The sequence below is a fragment of the Microtus oregoni genome, unplaced genomic scaffold, assembly GCF_018167655.1.
Source record: "Microtus oregoni isolate MIOR12 unplaced genomic scaffold, Mior012 000032F_ref0000030, whole genome shotgun sequence".
In the NCBI taxonomy this organism is placed as follows: Eukaryota; Metazoa; Chordata; class Mammalia; order Rodentia; family Cricetidae; genus Microtus; species Microtus oregoni.
The window spans coordinates 20,646,883-20,668,174 of NW_024543091.1; the positions used below are offsets into that span (position 1 = coordinate 20,646,883).

General features: G+C 36.1%; 1 protein-coding gene across 6 annotated transcripts in view; it reads right to left on the reverse strand.

The window, feature by feature from the left end:
• Window positions 1-21,292, reverse strand: part of Herc1 (HECT and RLD domain containing E3 ubiquitin protein ligase family member 1) — a 170,874-nt gene that overhangs the window by 105,645 nt on the left and 43,937 nt on the right. For all 6 annotated transcript variants that reach the window (XM_041679778.1, XM_041679782.1, XM_041679781.1 and 3 more), the window contains exons 7-18: window positions 20,889-21,032; window positions 18,165-18,292; window positions 15,189-15,333; window positions 14,801-14,972; window positions 12,800-12,934; window positions 12,170-12,335; window positions 11,451-11,576; window positions 10,345-10,566; window positions 9,904-10,056; window positions 9,645-9,777; window positions 7,897-8,088; window positions 5,432-5,653 (exon numbers count right to left, since the gene is read on the reverse strand). In XM_041679778.1, the coding sequence (XP_041535712.1) occupies window positions 5,432-5,653; window positions 7,897-8,088; window positions 9,645-9,777; window positions 9,904-10,056; window positions 10,345-10,566; window positions 11,451-11,576; window positions 12,170-12,335; window positions 12,800-12,934; window positions 14,801-14,972; window positions 15,189-15,333; window positions 18,165-18,292; window positions 20,889-21,032 (1,938 nt within the window). The remainder of the gene's footprint in view (window positions 1-5,431; window positions 5,654-7,896; window positions 8,089-9,644; window positions 9,778-9,903; window positions 10,057-10,344; window positions 10,567-11,450; window positions 11,577-12,169; window positions 12,336-12,799; window positions 12,935-14,800; window positions 14,973-15,188; window positions 15,334-18,164; window positions 18,293-20,888; window positions 21,033-21,292) is intronic.

Genomic DNA, 21,292 nt, shown 5'->3' on the forward strand with positions numbered 1-21,292 from the left:
AGACTTAAAGGAAAGCAATCAGCTAAGAGTGATTCAAAAGAATCAGAGATACCATGAACAATTTTCCAATCAATAATCTCATTCAAGTAGGTAATTCCCAATTCTTCAGTAGGAGCTTTAGCATTAAGAATCACTGTTATTATTTTGGAAGCAAAGGTGTTGCTATACTGTCTGGGCTGGCTCTGTAATCAAGATCCTTTTACATTTGTCTCACAAGTACAGTAATTTCAAGAATGTCCACACCCACAGCTGGCTCACTTCACTCTTTTTTTTTAATCAATGTTAAATATTACAGCCGGTGGTGGCGCACGCCTCCTTTAATCCCAGCACTCGGGAGGCAGAGACAGGCGGATCTCTGTGAGTTCGAGACCAGCCTGGTCTACAGAGCTAGTTCCAGGAAAGGCTCCAAAGCCACAGAGAAACCCTGTCTCAAAAAAACCAAAAAAAAAAAAAATTATTACAGTCAGGGTTTTAACAAGAACCAAAAGTCAATTTAATCCATAACATATTACATATTTACAATATTTTACATAAGCAAATACATTTTCTTGATATAAATTCCATAATTTTAATTCTTAAAATCTAAAAAATAATATTAAAACTGAAGTTTCTTCATACTTAAGTCCCATTAAAAGGGATGTATGGATCAACAGACACTTTCTTTACTCAGGAGATTACTGAGGACTGCATCAGGCATTAGTGCTAAGATCACTGGAACCTTATTCTGCTAAATATTCCCTAAGAACCCTACAATTTAACTTCCTTTACTTCATCTTTATCAGTCTAGCTTTCAGGATTTATAGTCAAAATCACTTTCTAGTTCAGAAGTAAAATGATGGGTACATGTATTTGAAAAAGAAACTACTTTCTTTATTCCTACTCACCACACTTCCATGCCCAAAGCAAATCTTTTTTTTCTTTCCCAGCCTTGGTTTCTTTTCTTTGTACCCTCCCTTTCTCCCTGTCTAGCCCATCCCCTTCTCTACCTTGTGGGCTCCCTCCATCCTATTGCCTCTCTTCCTCTCTCTATGACTTTATGATGTGGGATGCCACTCTGTATGTTGCGACTGTTTTACTACCATTGGTTAATAAAGAAGCAGCTTTGGCCCATGGCAGGGCAGAATATAGCTAGGCAGAAAATCCAGAGATAAAGGGAGAGAGAAGGTGCAAACAGAGAGATGCTAGCAGCTGCTGGGGAAATAAAATGTGAGGTAACAAACCATGGGCCTCATAATAAAATATAAAATAATAGAAACGGGTTAGGTTATAGGAGGTAGTTAATAATAAGCCTTAGCTAATAGGCCAAACAATTTGTAATTATTATTAAGCTTCAGCCGGGCGGTGGTGGCGCACGCCTTTAATCCCAGCACTCGGGAGGCAGAGGCAGGCGGATCTCTGTGAGTTCGAGGCCAGCCTGGTCTACAAGAGCTAGTTCCAGGACAGGAACCAAAAGCTACGGAGAAACCCTGTCTCGAAAAATCAAAAAAAAAAAAAATATTAAGCTTCAGATTGGTTATTCAGGAACGGGCAGGAGAGAAAGCCTTCAGTTACAAATGAAGCCAGTTCGGTGCACATGCATCCATATAAAGCCTAAAAAAGCTTTAAAAAAAAAAGGGGGGGGAGCCAGGCAATGGTGGCACACGCCTTTAATCCCAGCACTCGGGAGGCAGAGGCAGGCGGATCTCTGTGAGTTCAAGACCAGCCTGGTCTACAAGAGCTAGTTCCAGGACAGGCTCCAAAGCCACAGAAAAACCCTGTCTCAAAAACCAAAAAAAAGGGGGGGGGGTGGATTCTAGACCCATTTTGAAGTCTTTATGTTGGTTTAGCTTAGCAGCTCCCACAATCAAATGTCTCTCTGCAGTTAGCTGACTAACAGTCAAAAAATTCAAAGAAAACACAATAGTATACATCATAATAGTATATAGAGAGTCTAGATTACGACTTCAAAATTTGGGTCTAAGGTTATGTTTTGTTTTGGAAAAGAGGTTTTGCTCTTTTTTTTCCACAGAAGATAAGCTATGGATTCCTTCCAGGCTAACATGGTTTGATCAAGTAAGACCTCCTGAGAGGTCTCTGATAAGAGTAATGGCCCAGGTGATCCAGCATCCCAAACAGCTTCAAAACAACTAGCTGAGTCGAAACAGCCTCACAGGCTCTATAGCCAAGATTTAACTAAAACTCTAAATTTTCTGAGGATCCCCAATCAGCAAGTAGTAGTATTAAAAAAAAAAACTACACCCAAATTTCCAAAATACTGTTTATAAATGTTTGTTTTCATTTATAGGGGGATGGCTATAAATGGTTAGTGGTCATAGTCAATCCTTTTCTAAAGAAAAAAGGGGGATATGACATAAAAATGAATTTTAATCCAAAATATGACTATCAATCTCAAAATATTTTACATTGGTATGTATTTTGGTTTACTGATACAAATTTAAGGTCAATTTTACAATACTATATGTAATTTCTACTCTTGTTTAAGGTGTTATGTTTAAACAGCTCATTTTAAAATGTAATATATAGTTAAGAAATACAAATTAATAGTCATTTATAATTGTCAAACTTATAGTCATGTTAGTTGATTTCCAAGGCAATATGGAGATATAGTTCAGATAGGTAATCTTCAAACACTTCAAAGACCTACATAATATGGCATTTAAAATGTTTTAAAAACAGAGTGAGTTTCAGGACAACCAGGACGGTTACAGAGAGAAGCCCTATCTCAAAAAAAAAAAAAAAAAAAAAAAAAGGAAAACCTTGACTATTTCTGGACAGTTAAAGAAATCTACTCCTAGCAACACCAATTACTTTAAGAAGTCGATGGGCAATGAGGAAGCTCCTTATGAGTTTGCTTCCAATAAGGCCATAGCTAGGCAATTGGCTAAGAAGATGCTCTTGCCTGGACTGCTTGATGTATAAACTGGACATGCAGGACCCATAGAAAAATGACTGCTGAACTTGCCAAAACAAGGTGAGACAGTCCTTCAGGGTTCCTGCTTCATCTAAGAGTCTGTCAGACATTCTGCAGGACACAGAAGAAAGCGACTGATGAATTTCACAAAAATAGGTGGGACAGTCCTTCAAATTTCCTGCTTCATTAAAAAAAAAAAATCTGTCAGATACTCTAGGCTTGTAGTCTAAAGATAGATGTCCAAATATTACAGAAGAACTTTGGGTGACTGTCCAGGCAGTCAGATGTCTCTGTCATTTCTAGAGTTTTGAAAGTTGCTTGCAAATGTACTTCCTGTTTACATAGGTAATATTATATCCTTCTGGGGTCTATGATGAAGGTGAAGACTAGATAGTTATAATTATAGTTTTCCTTAGTTATGATAAAAGATAAATTAGGTATAAAATTTTAGACTCACAAAGATAAAATAGATGACAGAGTATTTTCATTAATTTTGTCAAATACAAATAGACAAAATATTGTTAACTATAATTCTTGCTTGATAACTGTTTTGTTGTATGTAATTTTACTACGTTAAAGTTAAAAACCTTCCTTTTAATTAAACAGAAAAGGGGAGATGGGGTGGGATGCGCTCTTTATGGTGTAAATGTTTTACTACCATTGGTTAATAAAGAAGATACTTTGATCTATGGCAGGCAGAATATAGGTAGGCAGAAAAGTCAAACTGAATATAGGAAGAAAGAAGACAAAAACAAAGAGATGCCAGCAGCCACTGAGGAAACAAAATATGAGGCAATAAACCATGCGCCTCATGGTAAAATATAGAATAACAAAAATGGGTTAATCTCAGTTGTAGCAGCTAGTTAATAAATAATATGTCTGAGCTATTAATTACAGTTTGTAACTAATAATTAAGCCTCAGAATGGTTATTTAGGAACTGGCGGGCATGAGAGAAACCTCTGGTTTCAACTTTACCTTATATCTATCTAAGTCTCTCTTTCTTACTGGAAATGTGAAGAAAAAAAAAGGTTTAATATGGGCTAGCTAATCCTATTCAATATTTTATAGAATCAAAATGAGGGACCCAGAGAGATTGAAATACCAGTCCTAGATAAAGCTATTAGGCCATATATTGGAACACTGAATAAATCCTTGTGTTTTATCTAAGAGCAAACAAACTAGAGAAATGAGAGATAATGAAAGAAAGTTATTTTCCAAAGACACTACAAAGGAAGGAATAAAACCTGCCATTTACAACTAAGGCTAATTGGCTGTGCTGGCTAGTTTTATATCAACTTGATACAAGCTACAGTCATTTGAGAAGAGGAAACCTCAACTGAGAAAAATGATAAGACTGGGCTACAGGCAAACATGTGGGGTATTTTTGTAATTAGTGATTGATATGGGAGGGCCAAGTCTATTGTGGGTCGATTGACCCTTGGGCTAGTGGTCCTGGTTTCTGTAATAAAGCAGACTAAGAGAGCCAGTAAACAATCTTTCCCCTGCCTCCAAGTTCCTGACCATTTTGAGTTCCTGTTCTTTGATGGTGAACAGTGATGTAGAAGTATAAGACAAATAAACCCTTTCCTCTCCAACTTGCTTTTGGTCATGGTGTTTCATCACACCCATAGTAATCCTTACTAAGATAGTGTCTGAAAACGAGACACTGCTCTATCCTGATAGGTAATCTACCCATGCATTCCATTTGGGGAAGTAGTTTTGTAACCCCAAGCTTCAGAACAGAATCAAGTTTCCAAAACTTGATCAAAATGAGTGAAGAGTACAACAGAATGGGAAAAATGTATCTTTGGCTTTTTTTGATATATGGAGCTCCGATTGTAGCTCAATCAGATGTGGAATTTACCATGTAGCTTGGATTAGACCATGCAGCATTACCCTGACCCAGCCTCTCAGGGGCTGGAATTACAAGGGTGAGACACCATAGTTGGCTCTTCATCAGTGGTTCTCAACCTGTGGGTAGCAACCCCTAAGGGTCACATGTTGATTTTTACATTACATAACATGAGGAACTGTAATTAAAGGCCGAAGCATTAGAGAGACTGAGAACCACTGTTCTAGACCCACATTTCCCTGTACCAGTGATCTCTGCCCTAGACCTACATTTCCCTATGCCAGTGACCTCTGCTCTAGACCCACATTTCTCTATATCAGTGGTTCCTCATGGTGTAGTAACCCCCAATCATAAAATTACTTTTGTTGCTTCTTCATAGCCATAAATTTGCTACTGTTATGAATCATAATGTAAATATCTATGTTTTCTGATGGTCTTAGGAGACCCTGTAATAAGATCATTCAACCCCCAATAGGGTCACAGTTCACAGGTTAAGAACCACTACCCTATACCATGCTACAGAATTTAACTTTTTCTGAGAACTGTCCATTACAAGTTAAGCTCCTCTTTATTACTAATGTGGAAAATGCCTGAGTTCTGTATTCAAAACTCAGGTAAGAGATCTCAAAGGAGGCAAAGAAGTACATGTTTCAGAGAAGATGATTACCTAACTGAGGGATGTCCATTTCCACACCGTCACTGAAAAGAGGTGTTTTCATCCAATATGCGGTATCCTGTTCCTCTGGAGATGTAGGGGAGCCCTGAAGCATGCCACCAAGACATCGCCCAATGAGGAGAGCAATTGTTCTTTCCAGATCCACAAGCCACACCCATGACTGAGCTGGCTGAGGTAATGGCACACCAGCAGGGTCAATTATTTCTGGTCCTCCTGAAGAGAAAATCAGCACAATTGTGTCTTTATCTGTTACTTTTAAAATTTAAAAGTTTTCTTTTGGACTTTAACCTATTACACTATAATAAGATATTGAAGAAAATAAATTTTTAAGAAAAACATGTGGCATTTTCTAAATACAAATTACCTGGTATATTAGACTAAATTTTACTCACAGATGTTAATCCATTAAATAATTTTTCATTTATAAAGTTATTAATTTTAAGAAAAATACTAAATCAGCACATGCAAACTTATCTCAATGGATTCTATTATACCATCTAGATCAAATTTTAGCATCTTAGGCAGTCTTTGGGTCTTTTTCTCCAAAACAAAACAAGAATTCATCAATTAAAGTAACACTATTGTTTAATAACTCATCTGGCTTGAACCCAGAATTGTCTTATACGAAGACCCAGACCCAGGCTTTCTTAGTGTATGCTTGTTTCTAAAAGTTCTTCACATGTGCTCTCTCTCTCTCTCTCTCTCTCTCTCTCTCTCTCACACACACACACACACACACACACACACACACACTAACCACAAAGATAACAGAAATCCAAGAGAGGGAAAAATACCAAAAGGTAGGTATCTGAAAAGATTGACAATCCTCTGATAAAATTAATATGGAAAGACAGACTCCATAAATTTTAAAAATAGAAAAAAAGGATGTGTAGCAATGTAGATATAAAAAAGTTTTTCAACCCATAAATGAACACAATCAATTTTACACCAAAAAAAATTGAAAGTCAACAAAATAACATTTTCTGGGGAAAAAATTCTAAAATGGATTAGAAAAAAAAAAACCCAAATTTCCACAATCCATGCACATATACAATAAAACTATAAACCACAAAGGTACATAATTTTATAGATAAATTCCTCTAGCACTTTAAAAAAAGAAAATTTTTACCCTTCAAAAATTACTTCAGGGCCGGGCAGTAGGGGCAAATGTCTTTAATCCCAGCACTCAGGAGGCAGAAGCAGGTGGATTTCTGTGAGTTCAAGGCCAACCTGGTCTACAGGACAGCTAGGACAGGAACACAGAGAAACCCTGTCTCAAAAAATCAAAACAAAACAAAAAAAAATTACTTCAGAAAACAGGGGGGAAAGTGAAAAATCAAAATTCATACTATAAGTTTTGCAAATGAGGCAAGAACAGCATGAAAAGGGGAAACTTTCAAAAAAATAATCAGTTATGTTATCCAAACAGAAGGATACTCAACCCACCTGAAACAGAAAGTTCTAAGAAACTTTAGGAAAGCAAGAATAACCTGAAACTGCCACATTAAGCTGAATCACTATTCCAATACGATCATGAATTTGGTACTCTGATCATTTCAATTCAGTAGTCAACGGAATTGACCACTGCTATAGCAACAAGGGTTTCAATGTTATCCTGTCAAAGACCAAAGCTTTCCAGAAAAAAACAAAAAAGCAAAACTAAGACTCTAGGCACTGACAAGTGGTTTTCTCAAGGTTGCACAAGAAGTTGCTAGTAGAGACTAAAATCCAGAGCTTAACATGCCTCAGTCCATGACTCTTTCCAATTTAAGGGGAAAGGAGACAACAATTCACTAACTTGAAATGTCTGTAGGTTCTAGTAGTAAGGTTTCTTTGACAACCTTAAGATAGATTAAAATAGGTAACACTGACACTCTTGCAAACACAAACTACTGCCAAATGTCTAGAATTACCAGTATTGTATAATTCAAGAATGAATAAAAATACCTTGTCTAAAATCAAATGCACTAAAAAGATATTTTCTCAATTTCCATTTTAAAATTCAACCAGTTACCTAAATAACCAACCAAAATAAGAAATATGCTACTATCAAATAGATAAGTAACAATAAAATCTTTTATATTTATGATACAAAATGCTTAAATCGAATATAGTGATTCATTGATCATAAATGTACCATTTCAAATACCTCAAAGGAAAAAAGTAATGCTGGATTAAATTAGGACACATTTTGCTATCTATTGTAAGACACATCTTAATTTCAATCCTGTCAAACTTTGTAGAACAAAAAGCTTTAGAATCACCGACCATAAAGATACTTTTTATGATGCCCATAAACAACTTTCTTAGCTACTGCACTGTCCAGTCTTAGAAAACAATCACATCTTTTTGCTTACATGAAATGCCCACATAATTAGGCATGATTTTATTTGAGATAAGCAAGAAAAAGAATCTTCCTCAAGAGCAGTTATTAACTTTTTACTGCCTGTACTTACCATGAAGAGGCCACTGTAATTCTTGGTCTTCTAAAAGTGCAGCTGCTGGCAGAAGTCTATTAAGGCAATCAAGAGGTGGCAAGAGATCGAGGAGGTGACTCAGTAAAGGACGAGCCACTGACACGGGGAGTAACAGCAGGGAGTTAACAATCTGGCAGAGCATACTGCCTGCAGCTGACACATAGATCACATCTATGAAGGGCAAGAAATGCAGTGTAAATTAATGACCTCAAATTTAAAAAAAATAAAAACCTAAATATTTCTTTAGTTTGGAAGAAGAGTAGACTAACTGAGTAACTCATTGTTCAATACCTACCTGATAGGTATTGATAGGTCACGGTAGTATTTACTATCAGAAAATACCACCAACAGACTCTATGCAGAAATGCAAACTTACCATGCATGCTAACAAACTCATAACACAGAAACTGATTTCTTAAAATACATTATAATTCCACAACCATTAATTTATCCTCACTTTTAAATTTATTCAAACATTCAGAGTACCTACAACAGACTAGGTACTATGCAAGGTAGAGACATAGTTATGACCAAAGCAGGCAAAAGCTCCCACTTTCCTGTGATGCCAACATTCTAGCAAGCAAAGTTTTTTTATTTTTCTAATCTAAAATAATTTTTAAAATTAAGATCATCATAAAATATCTGCTTTTTCACTATGGGCATTACTTTTCAGTCAAATTACTCTAATATTTCCCTGTACTCAGGGCCAAGAGGAATAGTCACAAGTAAATCCAGTCTGCGTGAACAATAAATTTATACTGCATACAAAACAGGCAAACCACCATGACTAATGAATAACAGTCTTGGGTTCTCAGCTAATTTCTTTCTTTTCTTAGGATACTTCAGAGATCAACAACCAAGAAAATATTCAGTAGTCAACTAGATAAAGGCTCTGGTGCTCGGCAAAGTCCTCAATAGGTGCAGGCACAGGGATTAAAGACACTTGTTCCAGATGAGGCTATTCAGAAAGAGGAGAGGATTAAAAGCAAAATTTAAAGGATTCCAACATGGAAGGGCATAGCCAAGGAAGAGGGGGGCAAATACTTTATGAAGTCCCAGAAAAAAACTGGTCAGAGACAGAGGTGAAATAGGACTGTGCTACACAGAGGAGAGCCCATGGAAGAAAACATTTCAAGAAGGAAATTGCAGTTGCGTGTTGGTGGTGCATGGAGACAGAGACAAGAGGATCTCTGTGAGTTCAAGGCCAGCCTGATCTACAGAGTAAGTTCCAGAACAATCAGAAGTACACAGAGAAACCCTGTCTCAAAAAACCAAAAAGATAAAAAAAGGAAATTGGACAGAGTATGGTAGTGAGTCCAGCCTTTGGAAGGCTGATACAGAAGGATCACTTTGAATTTAAGAACATATTCTAAAGTGTTAGACACTGTCTCAAAAAGAAGGGAGGGAGGGAGGGAGGGAGGGAGGGAGGGAGGGAGGTGAGGAATACTGACAAAATATGGAGGAGATAAAAAGCATACTTTACATCATAAATTAACTGACTTATATAATCTAATGTCTTTAAACTAGATCTGCTGCCAAGAGTTAGAATCCTTTAAGATCAGTGTTACAGCACCCCTACACGATGAATGGAAACAAAACCAATACAAAGGAAACAGGATCATTTCTCTTTCACTCAGAGGTGTCAAGCATTCTTGAGGTTTTGGGAAAGTTCAATGACTCTTGCCTCATACCCACTGGTTAAATGTGAATTTCAACACCAAACTCACCTCTTAATTTCTCTCCAACACTGCCATTCCAAGGACTCTCTTTAAGTAAATCTGCAGAACGTGAATAAATATCTGTAGCATGAGGCAGCAAAAGCTGAAGGTGTTTATGAAGCAATGCCACACTGCTTGAGTTCTAAGAAGAAAAAAATCCTAAATTACCACTCTAAAAGATCCAATGTACAAAAATATTTATGACATCCCCAGTTATCTGAGCTGTAGGTTCCTAATAGAATACCACGAAAAGGAGAGAACTACACACCTCAGTAATGTTATTAATGTGGCAAAAAGCCAGCAGTTGTTTCTGTAGTGAACACAGCAGTTCATGGAGATGAGCAGGCTGACTGTTTTCTGACGGTGACGTTCCAAGAAGATATTTATCACTGTTCTTTTCCAGCTCTCCAAATGCTTGATCCTAAAATGACATATAGTTTAGATCATATTTCAAATATGCTTTAGAAAATGATTTTTATTTGTTTATTCTTTATTACATGAAAAACCCTTGATAAAATTCTAACGTAAATCTTCTTGTAATTTTAAGTTACATGTTACATTGCCATCACAATATTTCAGATATAACAGGTTTCTCTCTTTGGAGAAGTGAATCTAAAATTTTATTTACATTGTTTAAATGTTAAAACTTTTACCTAAAAAGATCATTACACCTTTATTGTTTTCTTAATACAGTGAAAAACCAAGGTACCGTGTAAAACCCTAAATTTCTTAAGAGGGTCTTCATTAAAATTTCAGCCAAATGAGTGTCTGGATGGCAGGTCTGAGGACCATAAGGCTGATCTGACAGGTTTCCATAACCCATGCACACAGTCGAAAGGTCAGCAGCATCAGAAGGTGAGCTATAGCCAAGAAGGGAGGCAACATGGGTATGATCTTGCAAACTTGTCAGGATTATATCCAGTTGCATTCTCTAAACAACAATGAAAAAGAAACATGTAATTAGCATAGCATGTATTAAAAGAGAGTAAAAAGGGATATAAGGAAAAAACTATACTAACAATGCTAACTAACCCATTTACTAGCTTGATAAACAACCTTCAAGAAGTACGTAATTATAGAAAAAACTATTCAACTAATATCATTTCAGAAAATGTAACTAACAGGTTTCTAATCTCATATTTTATGATAAATACCTAAAATTCCAAGTTAAAATAGGATAATGTGTATAATAATTTAAGCACAGAAATAAGAAATACCGAGATAAATTATGCTCATGCTATTCAACAAAATTACTCATGACAACTGCTTATTCTAATGTTTAGAAAAAAATCACTTATAATCTAAACTAATGCAAAATATTTACTGGAAAACATCTGTGGACATTATACACCAATATGTACCATGATTCTCCTCAAATCTATAGCTCTACAACTGACTTTTCTACTTAGCTCAGCAAAGTATTTCCATGCACTTAAAATAATAAAAATTAAAAATAAGCATACTCATGCTTCAAATGCTTTTTGCTAGTGATAACCTTTTCCTTTTCAGATAAGCAACTCTAAGCATGGGACTAACAGCAATAACACAAGATTAATTTCAACTTAGCACTTACAATAAACCAAGAGTATCTCACCATAATCAACACTAAAAAAATGAATCATAACTCTAAGAACTGACCCCAAGTAATTAGTAAATCATCATATGCATAATTTCAGGTCACTAGACAATAACATACAATGCACCAGAACTATCAAGCACTACACTTTGACACATATAGCAGTTGATTTGCTTTATTTTTTCCTTTCAGTCCAATTTCTTCTGATGTGACTGGTTTGTCTACATGCAAAGGCTTACCTGTCCTTTGGATAAGCTTTCCCATCTATCAGGTCCTTGGGGTAAAAGAGAATGAAGTAATTCCATCCGTTCTCGTAATGGAGGTAACAGCATGGTTGCTCCCACGGACAGTGTTTCAATTACCACCTAATAATCAAAAACAAAACAAAAAAGAAAGGAAAAGTGCGTTGATTAGCCCAGATCTTCCAGATCTTCTCTCTCTCTCTCTCTCTTTTTTTTTTTTTTTTTTTTTTTTTTTTTTTTTTTTTTTTGGTTTTTCGAGACAGCATTTCTCTGTAGCTTTGGTGCCTATCCTGGAACTAGCTCTTGTAGACGAGGCTGGCCTCGAACTCCCAGAGATCCACCTGCCTCTGCCTCCTGAGTGCTGGGATTAAAAGTGTGCACCACCACCGCCCGGCTCAGTTCTTCTCTTTTTAATAGCAAAATATGAAAAGTGAATGTACTAACTGTTGGGATTCTACAAGTCTAAAAGTATCATGTGAAAAATGAAAATGTCTTTCTTTAGTTGAGAGGGTTTAAGAACATCTTCTGGGCATGGCTGCACAGGCCTTTAATCCCAGAAGGAGGCCGAGGGAGGCAATTCTCTGTGAGTTCAAGGCTAGCCTGGTCTACAAAGTGAGGTCCAGGACAGCCAGGGCTACACAGGGAAATACATGATTGAAGATAGCTATTATAGCTGAATATCCCATTTAGCTAAAGCTTCAGGTCATGACTCTTACCTCTTGGATTTCATCTGGGACAGTTGAGTCCATCAGTCTGAAGAGTAAATTTCGAAGTGGACCTGCTTGTCTCCCAAGAATACTGGTAGCTACCCCTCCTGCAAGGGCCAGAGCTAGGTGATTTGAAAGCAACTTCAAGCACAGCTTAAGAAAATTATGGTGTTCTCTGAAACAAAACAAAACAAGCTGTTGTGAATTTCTGAAGCACAAAAGTAAATGCAATATCCAACTTGAGTAACATTTTTTGTGAAGTAATGACCAATGATAATTTTTATTTTATTTTTATTTTTTTGAAACAAGTATTTATTTATTTGTTATTCATACAGTATTTTGTCTGTGTGTATGCCTGCAGGCCAGCAGAGGGCACCAGACCTCATTACAGATGGTTGTGAGCCACCATGTGGTTGCTGGGAATTGAACTCAGGACCTTTGGAAGAGCAGGCAATGCTCTTAACCTCTGAGCCATCTCTCCAGCCCCAATGATAATTTTTAAAACATCAGTTATAAAACTAAGAAGTTATTAATAAAAGTTTAGCTCTTCTCTAGCTTATAAAGACTGATACAATCTCAACAAGAAAGAATTAAGTCAAAATTTAAAAAGAGTAATTAATACACATATTTACAACATACCTTGATGAAGGGAAAGGCAGTGGAGGAATCTCACTGTTTATTTTATCACAGTATCTCTCAAGAAAGGATCGAAGATGTGAGAAGGTACTCTCCTCAAGATCTACGCAATAAGGCCGGTGCCATGCAACAACTTGTCTAGAAGAAAGCATCACAAAATGGTCCAACAGCCTTATAATCAAACTTCTATACATGATCAAAAACAAAAAACAAGACACGTGGGATGGGGAGAACAGCTTCCTTGATTTAAAAGTATAGCCACTGGGTTTTTTGTCTTCTTTTGGGGGGGGAGGGGCTTTATTTTGCTTTTTGCTTTTGTTATTTGAAGTAATTTATTTTGTTTTACAAATAAAACCAACCAAAAAATAAATAAATAAATAAAACCAACCAGACAAAGAGCAATGAAGTACAACAAATGTTTTAAACCAATAAGGCCTAGTTCTGATTAAGCTGCTCTAGATAGGGGAAACTGAACTGTGTGCGTGATATACCTGTATTCATATACATGAGTGGAGGGCAGACAGAGGTTGATGCCCAGTGTCATCCTCAGTCACTCTCCACCTTATTTTTGGAAACAAAGTCTTTCACTGAAGTTGGAGCTCATAATTTAGCTGAACAAGCAAGACAGTGAACTCCAGAGATCCATCTACACATACCACCACAAACTAAGCACCAAAATTAAAGATATGGTCTGTATGTAGCACCTGGCTTTTACATGGAGGCTGGGGATCTGAACTCAATTCCTCATACTTGCAAGGCAAACATTTTACTGACTCAGTTATCTCCTCAGTTTGACACTTAAACATTCTCTAAAGACAGAGAATTCAAAATGAGAAGAAAATTAAATTATCTTAAATACAGCTTCTTGCTGTTAAAATATATGTAACCTCAATATGCACATGAAAAGGGATTTAAATGTCATTTTTATGATAACAGAGTCAATGCTAGAAATTATATATACTTTTAGTGTGTGTGTGTGTATCTAGTAGTTAATCTTAAAAATCACATTAAACTTATTTCTAAATTTATTAATACTACTGTTATACTCTTGTAGGGTTACATATGAAGTATTCTGCCCAAAGATTCATGTGTTGAAGGCTTGGTCCATGCTGGTGAATCCAATATTGATGAAAGAAGGTCGCTATTCTGCTATACCATAATGTTCTGACTTACTTCAGGCCAAGGCAATGAATCCAAAAGAGCATGGATTGGTGCATGTAAACCAAAGCAAATCCTTCAGTCTTTTAAGGTGTTTATATAATTTATTATTACAGGCAAAGGTATCAAAACAATTACCTACATAAATAATAATACTACTTGTTTGATAATGCAATATGTTGATGGTTCCTATCTGATGATACAAATAACTTTAAATTAACATGAGTTTACACAAAACTTTGCCAGTGAAGAACTACAAATGGTCTGTTTACTTTTTACATGTAAAATTTCACAAAAGAAAGGCATCTTATGATAAACCCAATGTTTCTTCCCAGTGCCATCCAGCCCCCCACATGGTGTGTTATCATAAATAAACAGTAGTTAAGTGGTCTGTAACTTATTCTTACTGTAGAGATCTGCATGTGTTATTCTGTTAAACATGAAATATACCGCCGGGCGGTGGTGGCGCACGCCTTTAATCCCAGCACTCGGGAGGCAGAGGCAGGCGGATCTCAGTGAGTTCGAGACCAGCCTGGTCTACAAGAGCTAGTTCCAGGACAGGCTCCAAAACCACAGAGAAACCCTGTCTCGAAAAACCAAAAAAAAAAAAAACAAAAAAAAAAACATGAAATATACCTATTATCAAATAATATACCTACTATCAAAATCTGTACTATTTAGAAATTAATTTTAATATACTATCATCATTATTACTACTATTAAATTTAACTATTCAAATTCTGAAGTATATTGTGTAATGTTCACTCAATGGACATTCAGTCTTAAAATAAATATAGGAAAATATTTTTTAAAAAACTCACAAGAATGCTTAAATATAGCACTTACCTGTCCCTAGGGAGAGCAGTCCATGCCAAACTATGTGATGTTCCAGCTGAGATCTGCTGAATAGCTATGCCATCTAAGCCACTCACTTTTTTTGGTTTAGTAATGGGACCTGTGGAATTTCCCTGGCCACACTGCCCCATGGAGTTATTGCCCCAGGCATAAACTTCATTATCTAAAAATAAGACATAGGTATAAAAGTTAAATTCAAATGTTAACAAATTTAAGAAATAGAATAATTAATAACACTTCTTTAAAAACAAATGACTTAGACCACCTGTAATACCTGCACTAAGGAGGTAAGACAGGAGAATTTAAAGTTTGTGCTATAAAGTTAAGCTATAAAGATGCTACCTAAAATACTAAAACAAACGAATAAACAGGACTTTACCATGAGAAAGAGACAAACAATGACTATCTCCAATAGAAATATCAACTATTCTTGTGGCAGCCAATTCTTCAATGAGCTTGGGTCGCAAAGCAGTAGCTTCTGAAGAACCACAACCTAGACAGGCCCCACAACCCCAAGCATAGACCTGAAAAGACAGACATACAGAACACATCAATTCCAAAAAACAAGTAGATTATTAACTAAAATTATCAACAAGTGTGGTAACTTCCTGCTATTAAAACAATAAGATGTTAAAATCATATTTAGTGTTTTGATCATTTTAAAATGGTCATGGTAGCCCTCAGGAGGCTGATCAACAAGACAGCTGAGAAGCAAATATAGCAGCCCTTAGTTTCCTCAGCTGATCATCCCCATTCCCACTCTCCAAATAATCCTCTCAAAAATACAGACATAAAAAAGTAGAAATATTAAGCCATTAGAACACCTAAGAAAATTAACAGTAATTATTTCTTAGCAAGTATCTGCACCTTGTTTGTTTCATTAGAAAAAAATAGCTAGGCTGTGGTGGCACAGGCCTTTAATCCCAGCACTCAGAAAGCAGAGGGAGATGGGTCTCTGAGTTCAAGGCCAGCCTGCTCTACAGAGTGAGTTCCAGATCCTGTCGTGGAAAACCAAAAATAAAAAGGAAAAGAGAAAAAAAGAAAAGAAAAAAGAAACGGGGTGGGGAGAGGAGAGAAAAGAAAAAGGAAAAAAGGAAGAAAACCCTATCTAAAATAAGGAAGAAAAAAAAAATCACTGCCATTTATTGTGCTCTCTTTAAATACCCAGTATATAAACAGATGAGAAGCTTTAAACTGGCCACAAATAAAATCAAAGAAAGATAGGAGATCCTCTGCTAAAGTTACCACTAACTGGCTTGCACTTGGCTAATACTGTTCAATCTAAGCAGTTATGGAAATACTACTTTAAAATTTCTACTTACTGCTGGGTGGTACTGTGGCGCAGGCACACAGGAGGCAGAGGCAGGTGGATCTCAGATTTAGAGGTCAGTCTCATCTACAGCATAAGCTCTAGGACAGCCAGGGCTATTACAGAAACCCTGTCTCAAAAAACCAAAAATAAACATTAAAAAAAAAACCCTCTACTTACATGTTTCTTACATGGTAGACTAGACCAAGAAATAATAAAATTAATACTATAAACCACAAAACTGATTTTACCTATCACTCACAAAGAATATGTGAATCAGCAGTCACATAGCTCCCCTGAACACCTTTATTTGCTACTAATTAAAAATAATAACAAAATGAATTGTGGTTGACTTATGTTATCCAGGAAAAGAGGCATGAAGAAAAGAAGAGGAGAAATGACTTCCAATTTTACAATCCAAACTGAACAACTTTTTCTTTCAATTGCCTTTGATATAATTATATTCACCCTTTATGCCATAATGGCTTTTTCTGTTATGGTTATTATTTTTGTTTTGTCTTCAAATTATTTTAGGAAAGATGGGTAAGAACAGGTTAGATGTCTTCATCTAAACAGAAGACCATATATTTATACCAATTACCAGAAAATCTACTCAAGACAAGCACAGGTATAAAAGAACTCCAGTATATCAATAGCCTATTCAAACAAAGATTAGGAACTAAACACAGGGAGGGAAACATTACTGAGACTCTAAATGACTCCAAGTCCAATACTGTACTAGTATTCAGTAAGGCCCTCTTAGCTTTCTTTTGAATATTCTTTTAGCTGAGCACTAGATTAAGAATACTTGTAGCTCAGTTGGTACAATACTTGCTTAGCATGCACAATGTCCTGGGTTTGAGCCCTAAAACTATAACACACAAAAAGAGTACTTGTCTTGCATTTTAGGGATTATTTCATGCTATAAAAAATTCATTATGCATTAAGACAGAAGAGTTACATTTAGTAGAAAATTAGACTGAGTAGGCCTGAGGGAACTGAGAGACAGATGGCGTAAGAAGCTCCACAGGTGTAAGAGAAACAGAATGGCTCATCAAAGTATTTCCTCCCACTTTATTTTTCGTAAACATACACACTAGACTTCACATAACCTAATATGTTCATGATAAAACTATTCTATATAGCAAGTAATTTGCAAATTCCTTTGGAATATAGTGTAATAGATTTAGTGTTTATTATTTGCCACCAACAGTTATACATAAGAACTTTAAATTCAAATCTTATACAACCATCTGGTACACAAAGCAGAAATTATTTCCTCTCTCATTAAAAAAAAGAACCATATGTCACTGAAGGGAGGCCTGAGATTTGCCTGTGCAAGTGAGCACTTGCTGATTTCAATCCATAAATTCTTACTACAAAACCGACTGTGAGGAACACATGAAAGTATGTGTTCTTTTAAGTATGTAACTGACTCTTTAACAAAATAATATAGTTTATATTAGATTTTTCAGCATATGAAACACACGTGTCTCAAAGAGTAACTAAACTAAATGTGAATGTCAGCTTTTGTTGGTCATCTACATTGTCCTGGCATACAATGGCTCCTACATGTTAGGCCAAAGTGGCTGATGAACACCAGGAAGAAAACATTGTCACTTTCCTCATTGGGCCTGGTTCTCTTCGGTACCACCACACTTCCCTCTTTTTTGATCATCTTATCTTTTTAGTTAATATCACTGGTCCCCTCAAATTTTTTTCTGTTTCTTCACTATTCTTTAATAGGACGGAGACATTGAGGTGCCTCCATGATTTGGGGAAAAGGGTTAAAGGGTTCTAAGAACTAAATGAATTTATTAAATCAACTTACTTCAAAGAACAGGGGGAAGAAAGAAAATGTATTCAGGTCACACAAGCAGGTAAGAAAATCTGGTTCCTTTTCATCAACTACACTTGAAACAAAACAGTATTTTTATCTCAATATGTTGCCTTAAAATGTTTTTCTTTTAATTCCAAACTTCAAGTTCACTTTTTAGCTACCTAGTCCATTGAAATACTCTTTTTATGTTCATTCCTTAGTCCTACCTGTCCTGTTGATGTCAAAGCAAGTGAAGACTGGCTCCCAGCACAAACTTTGCGAATAAACATTCCTTGTAAAGCTTCAATAACTTTGGGTTTATATACTCTGTTGGTATCACCATGGCCAAGTTTGCCTACATACATAAAAAAGAAAACCATATTCAAGTTAAGCAAATTTTTAAAGCCTGTTCATTTTTTAAGCACTGAAGTTTTAATAAAGTACTTTAATTTTTATAGCAATAACCAGACAGATGAAGAGACCCATTCCTGATAGCAGAGGGTATTAACAAAAGAACATATCTGTTTCAAGAAAGTTAATCATCAACAACTAACAGTCTTCTGTGTCTTATTCTCAATCAATAAAAACTACTTTAAAGAGAAAGAAAATTCTTATTTGTCCGCCTTTTAGTCATATGTCTTTTTAGGACTTAAACATTTTTAGAACTTAAAAAAATTAAAGATTAATTTTATTTTTAGTTGTGTGTGAGTGTGGTGTAGGCAGAGGCAAGAGAAAGAGAAAGAGCGAGAGAGAGATCAGAGGTATTGGATCCCCTGGAACTGGAGCTACAAGTAGTTGTAAGTCACTTGATGTGGGTGTTGGGAATCAAACTCGGGTCCCCTTAGAAGAGCAGTTCTAGCTAGCTCTTAACCATTGAGCCATCTTTCCAGCCCTTATTTTATTTTTATTTATGTGTGTAGGTTTGAATATGTGCATGTGCATGTGGGTTCCCAAAGAGGCCAGAGGGAATGCGGGATCTCTTGGAGTGACAGTGACAGGTAGTTCTAAGTTGCTCGATGTGGGTGCTAGGAACCAAACTCTTCTGAAAGAGCAGCAAGTACTCTAAACCACTGAGACATCTCACCAGTGCCCGTATTTCTAACTTTAAATGTGTTGACAGGCTAAACAGGCATTGTAACACAGGGGTATAATTCTACTGCTCAAAAAGCAGAGGCAAGTCTAATGTCATACAGCTAGACCCTGTCTTTGAGAAAACAAAGAAAGCCAGGTACTATAATCCCAGTTATGGGGGAGGGGGGAGTAAAACGATTAAGAGTTTGAGGCTAAACTAGAAGCAACTGCGCACACCTTTAATCCCAGCACTTTTGAGGCAGAGGCAGGCTGACCTCTGTGAGTCCGAGACCAGTCTAGTGTACATAGAGAGACCGTGTCTCAAAAAAATAAATACTTAACAGTAAAAAAAGATTTTGAGGCCAGTCTGGTCTGCACAGTGAATTTCAGGCCAGAAAGGGATATTTCTTTTCAAAATAGAAAAAAAGTGCTGGCAGTTCACATAATTTTTAAAAAATTAAAGACGATTCAATAGTTCAAAAATAGAAAACTTGGAAAACAATTAAAGAGGGAATTTGGTTAACATATAAATGTAACCATACTAGAAATTGATTAAAATATAAATTAAATTATATCACTTTACCTCTTAAATTATTTTCTAAGCTATCATTTTTTGTTTGGTTTAGTTTTTGTTTTCTGAGACAAAGTCTTGTTAGCCTCTAACTTTCAACCCTCTTGCCTTAGCCTTGGAAATCTTGGAACAGCAGCAGGAGAGAGCCACCACACCTAGCTAAAATTATCTTACTTTTCATACCTATTGCTATTGATCTATGTGTACAAGTAAGAATTCACACAGCTGACAGAGTAACTAATTAAAGTGGACATAAATCTGCTCACTCAGTGCAGAAGTGCCTTTTGTTTTGTCTGTCTTCCTGATAACCTATCTTGTTTTCCCATATGATGGAGCAGGGAAAGAAAGCACTGATTTTAACACTGGAAAAAAAAACTGGGGGACATCTTGCAACTCAACAACGAGAAACTGTAGGGGTATTTCCATTTGTATTTTAATAAATAAAGCTTGCCTAAAATTCAGAGTAAAACAGCCGTACTGATTAGCCTTACAGACCAGGCAGTGGTGACAAACACCTTTAATCCCAGTAGCCACACTAGTTTGCCATAGAAACCAGGGCAGTAGGGGGGCACGCCTTTAATCCCAGACCTAAAGAGGAATATAAGACGGGAAGAAACAGCTCTCACTCACAGTCTCAGTCTGAGATTCCTAGAGGCAAAATCGCCATTTCAGACAGAGGAAGAGATAAGAGCTGTTTTGTTTTTCTGACCTTCAGGTTGAACCCCCAATTTCTGTCTTTGGGTTTTTATTAATCATGCTACAAGAAACTTACTATATAACTTATTTTATAAACTGTCCTACAGATAAATGTAATAATATTTTAGGCCTTTTAAAAAATTAGTAAAATGACATGTTTATTGATACCCATAAAATATTATTACAAGTTATAAAAATAACATATATGAACCATATAGACCTATGTTGGCTTTCAAAACAGATATGTATAAATGTACATATATTTAGCAGTCTGTCTCCTAATGTGTTTAACAAAGACTAAAATAACATTTTATTTGAAAGAAACAATTTGGCAGAGCGGTGGTGGCACACGCCTTTAATCCCAGCACTTGGGAGGCAGAGAGGCAGGTGAATTTCATTGAGTTTGAGGCCGGCCTGGTATACAGAGTACAGGCTTCACTATACAGAGAAACCCTGTCTTAGAGAGAAAAAAAAAAAAACAATTTATGTCTGTCCATCTATATTTTAGTTTTTTTATACTAAGCATACATACTTGAAAAAGATTTTTTTTTTCAATTTTTAAGAAAAAAATCCCAAAGCTATCAAAACAAAATTTTTTTTTTTTTGTACATACCATTGTCTCCTCCTCCAAAAGACCACACAGTTCTTCCATCTTTGGACAAAGCAATCGTATGTGAACTTCCACAAGAAACCTCTCCTACATTGCTAATATCTTTTACTAGTGTTGGAATGTTACGGCTGTTACTGTCTCCATGACCTTAGATAAAGCACAGAAATAATGTTAACTCCTTTTCTCCAATTTCACAAGAGTAATATGCTATCTGTTATTTTTAAAAGCAAGTAAATACAAAAAGAAAATCATCTCTACCTGCTCTCCTAGGTTGCTCCCTCCCTGGGGGAGACAGGCATATTAACGAGTCATTAGAGCATTCTAAGTTTCTGCCTTCATACTCACCTTATCTGTCTAAAAACACATCCATGTTAATTTGCTTTCACTGATAAATACATTAGAAACTT